The 12,189-nt window shown below is 46.8% G+C and overlaps 2 protein-coding genes across 2 annotated transcripts in view; both read right to left on the bottom strand.

Moving 5' to 3' along the window:
* The window catches only part of KDM6B (lysine demethylase 6B), a 456,451-nt gene that overhangs the window by 116,736 nt on the left and 327,526 nt on the right, over nt 1–12,189 (bottom strand). The window lies entirely within an intron of this gene.
* On the bottom strand, nt 6,569–11,075 carry LOC142202566 (extracellular calcium-sensing receptor-like). The gene is made up of 6 exons (XM_075272738.1): nt 10,906–11,075; nt 10,073–10,364; nt 8,511–9,320; nt 8,119–8,346; nt 7,558–7,681; nt 6,569–7,482 (listed from the first exon to the last, which is right to left on the bottom strand). The coding sequence occupies exons 1-6, from the start codon at nt 11,073–11,075 to the stop codon at nt 6,569–6,571; spliced, it is 2,538 nt and encodes an 845-aa protein (XP_075128839.1).

Raw genomic sequence — 12,189 nt, 5'->3', positions numbered from 1 at the left:
TCCCGCGCATGCGCGGGAATCCGGTTCGCGCATGCGCGGACCGTCGTCCCCGTTCGGCCGGACTTTGGGAGCGCTTGAGCAGCGCTCCCACCCCGCTTTTTGTGCTGGATTTAAAGGGATAGTGTCCCCCTCCACTCCATCCTCTTAGCCATCTTAGGCTAGCAATAAAATGGTGCCCCCAAGCCTGGCTCTAGCCGAGGCACTGGAAGGGGGCGGAGCTAAGGTTCGCCCCGCCCCCGTTTCTCCCTATTTCTTCCTGGTCTGCCCAGAGTAGGTTGCCTGTCTGCTTAGCTTGCAGGTTCCTACTCTCCCTGGGCAACCAGAAAGTAGAAGAAAATTTCCTGACACCACAGGTGCTGAAATTCCTTTCAAAAGGTGATGTATGCCCCCTGGTGGGCCCTCAGGGTAGAGGCTGCAAAGGTAAGGGAAATAATGAGTAATATGTTTTTCCTTAGATGTCATCCTCCTCTTCAGTGGCGGATAACCCTAAAAGGAAGGCTTCCAGTAAGCGTCGCCACCTTGCCTGCGCCAAATGCGAAGTCCCCTTACCTGATGGCTACGCTTACCAATGTTGTCGCGGGTGTCGGGGTCCCCCCTCAGAAGACACTTCTGTCCGTGACATGGTCGGTTGGGTAAGGGAATTCGTCGAGGAGTCGATGAAAGAGATGAAATTCTCTATCTCTCAATTGGCCAAGAGACCACGGCTGGATTCGCCTCCTTCTCTCCCACCGATGGAGGGTCTCCAGATCTTGGACGAGGTATCCTCGGCGGAGGACAACCTGGACCCATCTAAGCCGGTATTCTCGGTGGAGAGGATGCCCAAACTGCTAAGAGTGGTTCGGGCTAAGGAGTTGGAGGAGGCGGCTGAGGAGGCTCCATCTACCTCTCTCAGAGCCTTCAGGGCGGACCCAGACTTGGTAAAAAGGCTGGAGGCTGAATGGCGGTTCCCTGAACGCCCATTCATTGCGTCTAGACGCTTTAGGTCTCTTTTTCCCCTATCCGAGGCACAATCCAGCTCCTGGGGCCCTCCGCCCAAGGTTGACATAGCCGTCTCCAAACTGTCAAAGCGCACGGTGGTACCAGCGGAGGATGGCTCTAACCTCCAAGATGTGATGGATCGCAGGGCGGAGGGGTCCCTGAGGCGTGTATACGCCTCTTCCTCGGCACAGGCCTCAGTGGGCATTGCGGCTAGCGAGGTGGTCGCTAAACTGCGGTCAGACATCTCTAAGCTGGAGAGAGATATTGACTCCGGGGTCCATCGGGACGACTTGCTGTCGGCCATGACAAATATTTCCCTCATGTCTGACTATCTCTCGGAGGCGGCCTTCTACCAGGTCAAGCTGGCCGCAAGATCCATGGCATTGTCCACCGCCGCAAGGCGCCCCCTCTGGCTTAAGCCCTGGAGGGCAGATAATGCCTCCAAGTTTAATTTATGCGCCTTGCCATTCGAGCCCGGCAGGCTATTTGGCAGCGAACTCGACCGGATAATGGAGGGTCTGGCCGATTCAAAGGGTAAGAACCTGTCCCAGTCTACAGGATCCAGGCAACGATCCTTTCGGGGCTACGCCCCCTCCAGAGGCATGTCTAGAGGCCAGTTCCGTAGGCGCCCCTCGGGCCCAAGAGGCGGTCGAGGTTCCTCCCGTGGTGGTGAGAAAAGATCCACCTTCTGACTGTCACGACCCCCTTGCCTGCAGGGCCAAGGTGGGGGGTCGTCTCTCCTTACATTTAACCGCCTGGCACCATCAGATCCAGGATCCTTGGGTTCTCCAACTTATACGGGAAGGCTACAAAATAAACTTCCTTTCCCTTCCTCCAGACAGATGCAGGAGGACCCGCCCTCTTCAGGGCACCAAACAACTTCATCTGCAAAGATCTGTGTTGGAGTATATCGACAAGGCTGCATTGGAACCCGTCCCCCTGAACGAACAAGGGCAAGGCGTCTACTCACCCGTGTTTCTAGTGCCAAAATCGACCGGAGGGTGGCGCATGATTATCGACCTAAGGTATGTAAATCAATTTATCCGCAAGGTCCGGTTCCGGATGGAGACCATAAGGTCGGTTCTCCCTTTTCTGCAGCCAGGAGATCTATTCGTCACCTTGGATTTGAGGGACGCATACCTCCATATTCCTATCTATCCTCCACACAGAAAATATTTACGGATTGCCACATATCTAAACGGAAGATTACATCACTTCCAGTTTACAGCTCTCCCGTTCGGTATAACCTCAGCCCCCCACACCTTTACAAAGGTAGTGGCCCCGGTCATAGCCGCCCTGCGCCTCCAGGGGATATTTATTGTCCCATATCTAGACGATTGGCTAATAAAAGCTCAGTCAAGGGAGCTCCTCGCCACGCAGTTGAGCATCACAGTGGCATTTATAAGCGAACTGGGCTGGCTAGTAAACTGGCAAAAGTCAGTAGTGGTTCCATCTACCCGGATTCAATTCCTAGGGTTCAACCTGGATTCTCTCAGTATGATGATCTCCCTGCCCTCTCCTCGAAAGGAGAAGATTGGTCGAGCGGTTCACTACCTATCCCGAACCAGGGAGGTTACAATCAGGACAGCGATGAAGGTCCTAGGTCTCATGTCCGCGACCATCGAGGCAGTTCCCTGGGCTCTATGGCACATGCGCCCGTTACAACTCGAGATCCTGAGAGTATGGAACCACAGTCCCATGGGACTTCAGAAGCCTATCCAGCTTTCCATCAGTGCCCGTCGATCACTACAATGGTGGTCCCAACTCAAAGACGGGAGGTCCACGGTCCAGACCTCCTGGACCCTGTTGACCACAGATGCCTCCCTAACAGGCTGGGGAGCGCATCTGGGGGAGACCCTAATACGGGGAACATGGAACCCGCAGGAGAGAACTCGCTCCTCCAATTGGCGAGAACTTACGGCAGTTTTTCTGGCACTATGGACTCTGACTCCCCATCTCCAAGGGAAGGCTGTCAGAGTAAGAACAGACAATTCTACAGCCGTCCAATATATCAACAAACAAGGGGGCACCAGGTCCCCCTCCTTGATGCGGGTGACCGATCTGATATTTTCATGGGCGGAGAAGAATTTGTCCCGGCTGTCAGCGGTACATATCAAAGGCCACCTCAACGTCCTGGCAGATCAACTAAGCAGGGGACTAGTGACAACAGCCGAATGGTCCCTGTCCCCGGAAATTTTCCAACAGCTTACCAGGATATGGGGTCTCCCCGAGGTGGATCTGATGGCCACCCAACACAACGCCAAGGTGGGACGGTTTTGCTCCCTGTACCGGGACGGCAATCCCTTGGCGATCGATGCCCTGTCAATACCCTGGAGCTTCAAACTAGTATACGTTTTTCCTCCCATTCCAATGATTCCCAGGGTGTTGGCAAAACTCAGGCAGGACCAGACATCGGCCATTGTCATCATGCCGTTCTGGCCGAAAAGGGCATGGTTTACCCACCTCATGTTAATGAGTCGAGGGACCTACTGGAGGCTTCCGTGTGTCCAAAACCTGGTAACTCTAAACAGTCAGCTCTGCCAGGATCTGGACAGGTTCAACCTCACTGCCTGGAGGTTGACCGCACCGTACGTGGAGACAGAGGATTGTCCCAGGCCGTTTTAAGAACACTGGCCCACTCTAGAGCAGACTCAACCAATCGTAGTTACCAGAGGATCGCCCAAGTATTTAACGATTGGGGAGCCAGGAGGCAGTGCGATACAACATCTATCGAATCAGTCCTGGAGTTTTTACAAGAAGGGTTGGACAAAGGATTGTCCCCAGCCACCTTGAGAGTACATGTCTCGGCGTTATCCGCTCTATTGGGGACTAGACTGTCTCAGAATCCTCTTATAAGGCAATTCCAGAAAGGGGCCTCCAGGCTCCGACCCCCGGCTCCCCAATGGGACTTAGCTGCGGTCCTGCAAGGGCTATGTGGCCCTCCATTTGAACCTTTAGCTGAAGTGGACTTCAAGTACCTCTCTTGGAAGGTGACTTTTTTGCTGGCGATCACATCGGCCAAGCGAGTGGGTGAGCTCCAGGCCTTGGCGGCATCAGAGCCATACACAGTCTTTTTTCCAGACAGAGTCCAGCTTAGGTTTGTTCAAGGTTTTCTGCCCAAGGTTCCGTCAGTGGAAAATATAAACCAGACTATAACCTTGCCCACTTTTTTCCCCTCTCCCTCCTCGGAGTGGGAGGAGAGGATGCATAGTCTGGATCTGGTGCGAACATTGCAAGTATACCTGGACCGAACAGGCCCATTCCGTAAGTCAGAAAACCTGCTCATCAATTTTTTTGGTCACAACAGAGGTGTCAAGGCATCCAAACCCACTCTGTCGAGGTGGATCAGAGAAGCCATCTCAGTGGCCTTACAGTCACAAGGGCTGCAGGTTCTGGAATTTTTGCGAGCCCACGCTACCAGGTCGGTGGCTGCATCATGGGCAGAGAGGCAATCCCTCTCAGTAGACCAAATCTGTGCGGCTGCATCTTGGTCTTCCCACTTGACGTTCGCCAGACACTATAGGTTAGACTGGCATGTTTCCAAGGCAAAATCTTTTGGTTATTCTATCCTGACCTCTGCTTGTCAGGATCGCCCTCCCTAGAAGGGGTATTACTTGTTAAGTCCCCATCTTGTGCTGCTGTTTGGGCGTAGGGGGAATGGAAGATTATGTAGATAATCTGTTTTCCCTTAGCCCAAACAGCAGCACAAAGCTCCCTCCCTTTCTTGTTAAAGGATAAATTATTATAGTCGGTATGGTACTTGGAGACTAACACAGGGAGGGGGAGGTCTCCTGGACCTTTTATGGGAGGGTAACTAGTTAGTTTATTAAAAGTTCCACCTGTCCTAACAGTACACAGGGGCAGGAATACCCCATCTTGTGCTGCTGTTTGGGCTAAGGGAAAACAGATTATCTACATAATCTTCCATCACTACCTTAGGCCACCATGGATGCTGTCTCCATTACCCTGGGCCACCGGGAAACAGGGGGAAAATACTTTAAGCCAAGATAGGTTTTTAAGGGGTTGGCATTAGTTAATGTGAATAATTAACCTTCATCGGATGTATTAATTAAGTTGAGAACATTTTTTTAATCCCTTCAGTGCACGGCCTAGATAAGACTTCAGCATAGGGTGGCTTTCTTCTTTTTCCTTTTTTTCATTTTGCCTGACCTATACACAACACAGGACTGGAAGCAGAAAGCGGTTTGCTTACCAGTATATTGTGATGCAATCAGCGCATGCGCAGTATATCCGCTCTGGCCTGGCAACGAGCTCTGTATACACCAATGAAGCAATACACAATGTAAATGTGATAATACAGGGCCAGGTGAGATTATGTCAGTCATTGGAATGTAGCAGAAAGGAGGCAAATCATAGTGTAGCAGGGTTTATTAAAAAAAAACTAAATAAACCAAAACCCCACGGAGCCCTACTGGACTCTTGAGCTGCTATAACACTCTAATGTGAATACGGTCTGGCAGTTATTGTCACTGCCAGCTACACAAAACAACCAGGTGAGCTCTGTTGTAGATCACAGAGACCTGTGCAGTTACAGAGCAGCTGTACGCGCGCGCACACACACACACACACACACACACACACACACACACACACACACACACACACACACTTCAGGTTAGAAATTTGATCTTAGAGCACCAGGCGTCCAGACCAGGGACGGTCACAAGCAAATAGCCCAGTTGCCCATGCCGAGCGCAGATTGGCCGACACGCCAGTCAGTCAAACAGTCGACCACGCCTGGCTGCTGCAAGGGAAGTTAACCCTTGCAGTGCTGGACTGTGCAGTGGAACAGGCCGCGACTTCCACATCATGGCCGCACCTGCTGCACAATCCTAACAGGGGGGTAGCAGTCCGGAGCATAACAATGGAACATTAAAATCAACTAAAACTAATATTTAGGCCTCGCTCACATCTGCATTGGTAATCAGTTTCGGGGACCCCCATGAACGGACTACCGAACATATTGGGAAGTGAGCGGTGTGCAGTGAAAGCACATGGACCCCATAGACGGTCTCCTAATAAGTCATGCGGACAGGAAAGTAGATCGTGAACTGTAGTCTATGGGGTCCGTATTGCTTTTATTGTACACCGCTTGCCAATGCGTTCGGTAGTCCCTTCAAGGGATCCCCATGAATGGATTACCGACATAGATATGAACGAGGCCTAAGATGTGACCTCAGAATATAAGCAGACCCAAAACCAAGACCGAATGCCACCAAACACAACATTCTCAAGGTGGTCCCAGCAATCACTTCCTCTGCCTGGTGTGAGGACGTAGTGTTTGCCATGCCCGGGATAGATAAGGATATTGCATGTCCTTTTGGAGACGTGCTTCCTTTTCTAGGAGTTCAAGAGACCTCCTTCTGTTTTGGCCATCTTAGGAGAGATGGTAAGTATATGGGCAGTCTATGCAGCCCAGATGACATTTTTTGCAAACACAGACAACCTCTTTAAAACGCAATATAAAAACTTTTTGGGATTTTTTTCAATAACATGACATAATAAAAATACAACCTTTTTATTACAAATATTGAGAAGAATTTACACATCTTATATCGTATTATATCTATTATTTAGGTAACTTTTTGTTTTTCCCCATCAGATATTCTCTAGAGTTCATCTTTGGCCTGAATAACACTATAAAACATTTAGGTAGAAACATGCAGACCACCAACGCCCAACTTGATGACTGGATGGCGAATATCTCCATGGCCACAGTGTACTTCCCACTGGCACTCAGATAGGCTGGAATAAAGGATATCCAGACACTGAGGAAGGCCAGCATGCTGAAGGTTATGTACTTAGCTTCATTAAAGCTGTCGGGAAGTCTCCTCGCCAAGAAAGCAACAACAAAACATATGGTGGCCAGAAGGCCGAGATATCCCAACATGAACCAAAAGGCAGTGATTGAACCTTCGTTGCACTCAATGATGATGACTCCGGGCTTCGAGCTTATATTCTGCTCTGGAAACGGTGGTGAAAGAGACATCCAAAGAACACACAAGGTAAACTGGAGAAGAATACCGAGCGTGACGATTGTGTAGGACACCCAAGGACTTGCTAATCTTTTCAGTTCACTTCCTGGCTTTGTTGCCATGAAAGCAAAAACTACCATCATAGTTTTGGCTAAAATACAAGATACACAAAAAGCAAACGCCAAACCAAAGGTAGCCTGACGTACTAAACACTTCTCCTGCACGGGGAAGCCAATGAAAGCTAAAGAACAAAGGAAGCAAAGACACAGAGATCCTAGAAGAAGACAACTCAGGGAGTAATTATTGGCCCGCACTACAGGAGTCTTCTTAAAATAGTAGAAAAGTCCAAAAATACAAGCAGGGATACTGGACGAGAAGATGCTGGTGGCAGCCAACGCAGCTCCCAGTGGTTCTTCAAAGGAGAGAAATTCTATCTCTTTTTGAAGACATCTGTCTTTTTGGAGATTAGGCCACTGATCCCATGGACATGTCTTACAGGCAAGGGAACCTGAAATACATCAAAAGTTTTGTTAGATATGTTTAACCTTTCTGAAGTCATCTGGGCTGTGGTCATTTCTTTTACCCGTTTGGTTGGAAATCTCTCCTTGAGGACAGGGAACACATTCAAAGCAACAGATGGGTTGTCCTCTTCTCAACACTTGCATGAATCCTGGAAGACAACTCTCACTGCAGACAGAATGGGGCACCTAAGAAGCCAAAAATACAAAAACAAAAATACTTTATGTTATACGTACTATACTATCCATAATACCTGGTGTAGACATCTGTCGTTGTTATTGGAATTGAAACCCACTCATAAGCTAGATACATGAGTCTATTCATTGTCATCCAGATATCATTAATAATATATCAGCAATTCCCCAGGAACGTCTTCTCTAAACTCAATCAACTATTGGTAGCAACTTTTATGGAGGGGGTTGGTTAGGACAGACCAGTCCAAGTGAAGGTCCTCAAGGCTCCCTGACTGCACTTGTAGACTAAACATAAACTTTGGTCTCCTAAAAACAACCTCATGCCGAAGATCTAACGATGTCTCCATTTATCATCATCCATGCTTCGGCCTTGGTCAGGTACCTCTTTCTATCAGGTTATGAAGGACAATGTAAAGATGTAAGAAGTTTACCTGACTAAGGCTAGAGGTCCACATTTCAACATCTGGGTCAATATTGAAGTTGTTTCCTTCAGACAGTGTTGCATCATAACTCCCAATCTTGATATGTTGTATGTTCCCATACTCATCAGATTTCCAGTAAACTATATCATATACTGCTGGTGGGTCACCATTTTCATCAAAAAATATCTCATTTCCGCTGGTCAATCTTATTCGTACAGCCTGGATGTAGTGAGAAAGCTGCCAAGGAGACAAATTATTTAGAAAGGCCCACCTACCACAGAGAAGAATATGTATACCGTAAGTGACATTATAGCCCAAGAGCTTCACGCAACACCTCTTGTCACCCCATCATGGAACATATAATGGACCCATATCAAACCTTTAACGCAAAAGGGTCCTACCTGCCAAGGTTTTACATGCTCAATTTTTCCACAGCCCTCATCATCAACATGTCCTATCGACTTATGACATGTGTGGAAGTCATGCAGAGCCTTGGCTATAACATAGATGGCAGCATATAGGTTATGTGCCCCTCGTAAACTGGAGACGTCTTGGAAGCTATTGTAGATATTCTTCAGTTCTTCCTTCTTTGCACACAGGTTTGTTGAATTATTGAGTAATTCAGTCATCAATTCTTTATTGAGAAGTTCACAGTCAAAAGCCCAAGTATGTCCTGGACCTTGGAGTGGATGGATATCATTGAGGTACTGCTGAAAATTGGGAATGATTGAGCTTCGAAAGGAAAATCCAATTGATCCAGAGAGTATTGTAGAATATTTATTGTCTGATAGTAATATTGATGTGGACCAAGCTTCACTGGCTACAAAGATCTTCCCAGAGACATTCATCCTTAACATCTCATTTAGAAGGGGAACCATTTCTGCGTCTGTGGAGAAAACTACAACCACCTTGGCAGATGACTCGCGAATGACTTTTGCGAGGTAAGGAGCGTTCTTATCTTGACGACTGGTCAAGAGGTATTCCATAAAGGCCACACAAGATCCAGCCTTAAGGAGTTCTTGCTTAATAACCTGGATGCCCTGTTGACCATAATCTTCACTCACAGCTATTAATCCAACCCAAGTCCATCCAAAATGCAAAACCAGTTGTGCCAGACCTTTGGACTGAAAGACATCACTAGGAACTGTCCTGAAGAAGGAAGGAAATTGTGATCTGTCACTTAGAAGAGAGCTGGTTGAGTAGTGGCTGATCTGTGATAAGAAATAAGAAGGGATATTGAGGAGACCTCTGGCCCATGCGCAGTAGAGAGGGTGTACATCCTCGTCTTTGGAATAGGCTATTTGAGACACCAAAGCACTGGATCATGTGGACCTGTGAGTTGTTTAGTGTCCTAAATAGACCTAATAGGCTAACTCCACCAACAGAACTGATTCAAAGGGTCCATCCTCCATCTGTACAAATCTTTGTGTCAGAACCTGGGCCTATTGGAAGCTCTTGGGTCAATCTGGCAGGACAAGCTAACCAATTATGACCATTTTTGCCCTGCCAGTCTTCGACTCAAGATGGATTAGAAAACACCCCCCCAGGCAAGCCCCACGCCTATGACAGGGGGTGAGAATAGGATGGATTTTTCCAAGTTCTGACTGCATAAAATAGTGACTAATGAATCTGTCCCACTTGGTCAACACCACTGACGGTTAGTTGACTATCAATGATGTTTCTGTAACCAACGTCACAAGCTGAAGGCAGCCATATATTTTTTCTACAGAGGCTTCTATAGTGGAAAATACAGTTTCTGGCTTATCTGAAGCTCACATTTTATACTGCAGCTCTGCATATTCGGGCTGGCTACTGTCTATAAGTATAAGTCCACCCCCCCACCCCCCCAAGATTAAATTAGAATTCAATACATGGAGAATGATTGGAGTGATCACAATGTACAAACCAATAAACCATAAAAAGAGAAGAATAACTGATAAGTGCTGTATCAAGCAATATATACCTGTGGGTATCTGTATAGTCCAAGCATGTGAGCCATCAAAATGGAAAAAGTTGATATTGAATGTCCAACAATGGCCACCACCGATGGTCCTTCTTGGCAGGAATAATTGGGAATCCCTCTTTCCTGCCCTGTCAGAAACATTTGAGTCCCATCCACTTCTTGTTGGAGGCCAGCACAGGAGTCATAGACCCTGAAACCCAAGGTAATATTTGGCAAAAGATCCCAATTTTTATTAATTTGCTCTACCGAAAAGCGCAAGGCCTGAAACTGCTGTAAGACATCAAAACTAAACCTGGAATGGACAGAAGAGAACATAAGTCGTAACCTTAGACATCTGAAGAACATCCATTACTGATGTGGTTGAAGTTTGGACGTTCTAATAAGCATATGTAGTGTTTTGTAATACAATATGAAAGCCATTGTACAAAAATAGGAGGGTCTGGACACCAAGAGATGCCAACGTCCAAGCTGATGGGTCAGGAATGGGCTTTTTCCTTAGCTAAATGGCCAAAAAGGTCAAAAAGAGACTTCTTCTGGATCAACAAATTATACTAGGACAATTCTTTTTGGAAATGACTTTGCTAGGTAGGAAATGTAAGTTCCTTGGTTTATTATGGACTTGTTAGAAGATCTGGGTCCTCCAATAATCCACATTAGTTCCATCCACTGTAGCTCAGCACAGTACCAAAGATATCAAAGAAGTCAATAGCCAAAAAGTATTGCCAATGGAAAGATGTCTCATGAGTGATATCTTTGGACATAGTTTCTCTCTAACGTTACATCTACCAGCCTATAGCATGTAATACTGACTTACCAAGGTAGACTTTACTCACATTTTGCAGGCACCTTGAGGAGGACTCATTTTGAAGTCGATTTCTGGATATTCTTTGTCGAGATGGATTGGAAGGATGACGCCAATCAGAAAATTTCCACTCTTACTGGAGCCATTGAGGGTTAAACCACTCAGCCTACACCCAAGATGGCCTAAATGGGAGGCTGGCATTATGTAGGACAGGATAAGGTGCCACAAAGACCAGTAGACATGGAATATTAGTCTAGGATAAAGGATATACCGCAGTAAAAACAATGAAGACACCAAACAAAATTCTTCTATGTATGATGACAATTTCTAGCCACCAGGCTCAGAACTTACATAACTTAGGAAACCAGAGATAACAGAATAAGATTTCACAAATGGTAAAAAAACAGCTTTGGTATACGGCTAAAAATTCTCGTCTTAAAACATCTACATATTTTATATTAGACTGCTAAACAAATTATTGTTACGATAATTTGTAGGCATCTAACCAGGGTTTCATAGACTGGGCCTTAGTGGCCAATCCAAGGCAACATCTAGGTCTAAAAAAGGTCAATTTGATCCAGATTAGGAAAATTTAGTGAATACAAGTTTTTAGGTCTCATGGCATCCTTGTAAATTATACCATAGTCAGTCGATGGCGAACATGGTGTCTCAATCCAAAGTTTTGTTCTGTCCAGTTAAGGTCCCACAATGCCCACAATAGTGACTGGAAGTAAAATCCTCACTTTCTCCTAGCTGTTATACCGGAAGATCCTCCTCATGAAGAAGTGACCTATAATACATTGCTTCTGGGTGTGGGATTGACTTCCTGATATTATTGGGAGGCTTGGTTCACCTTCTCAAAATGAGGAGTAGTTTGGGTGGTTGGGTGCGTTACCAAAGTGGCTAGCTATACATTTTAGACTATACATGGACCCTGAATGGGCAGAGAGAGTTAGTAGTTGCCAGACATCTCATTTGACCCTCGAGTAGTGACCTAGAAGGTTCCCATATGGGTACTTCATGGAGAAAGTTCTGACATATCCTCATTGACTTTACAATGACCACAGAAGATGGTCATAGTTGGAGAGACCATCTCCAACTATGAGACCATCTCAGCTTTGGGACTTCATCCTCATCATCTGTTGTGTTATTGTACCAGTACTGTTTAGCCCTGTGGCCTACTAGAATCCTCTACTGATATTGTGGTCATCCTTACCTCATCTCCACCCTCACTGTGCTGATTCCCTCTCGTCTTTGCACATTCAGCCTTTATATAGACAATTATTATAATTCCTCAGCTCTCGCAGGGCCGTTC

Source organism: Leptodactylus fuscus, chromosome 5, assembly GCF_031893055.1.
Source record: "Leptodactylus fuscus isolate aLepFus1 chromosome 5, aLepFus1.hap2, whole genome shotgun sequence".
NCBI lineage: Eukaryota > Metazoa > Chordata > Amphibia > Anura > Leptodactylidae > Leptodactylus > Leptodactylus fuscus.
Note: the sequence above shows the minus strand (reverse complement) of the source record. Positions and strands in the feature narration are given on the sequence as shown.

What these genes read in the sequence shown, in the direction of transcription:
- LOC142202566 (XM_075272738.1), bottom strand. Translation starts at nt 11,075, where the DNA reads ATGCCAGCCTCCCATTTAGGCCATCTTGGGTGTAGGCTGAGTGGTTTA. An exon ending in CCTCAAGGTGCCTGCAAAAT is followed by an intron (nt 10,365 to 10,905) that starts GTGAGTAAAGTC and finishes TGTCCATTCCAG; the next exon opens with GTTTAGTTTTGATGTCTTAC. An exon ending in GGACCTCTAGCCTTAGTCAG is followed by an intron (nt 7,682 to 8,118) that starts GTAAACTTCTTA and finishes TTGGCTTCTTAG; the next exon opens with GTGCCCCATTCTGTCTGCAG.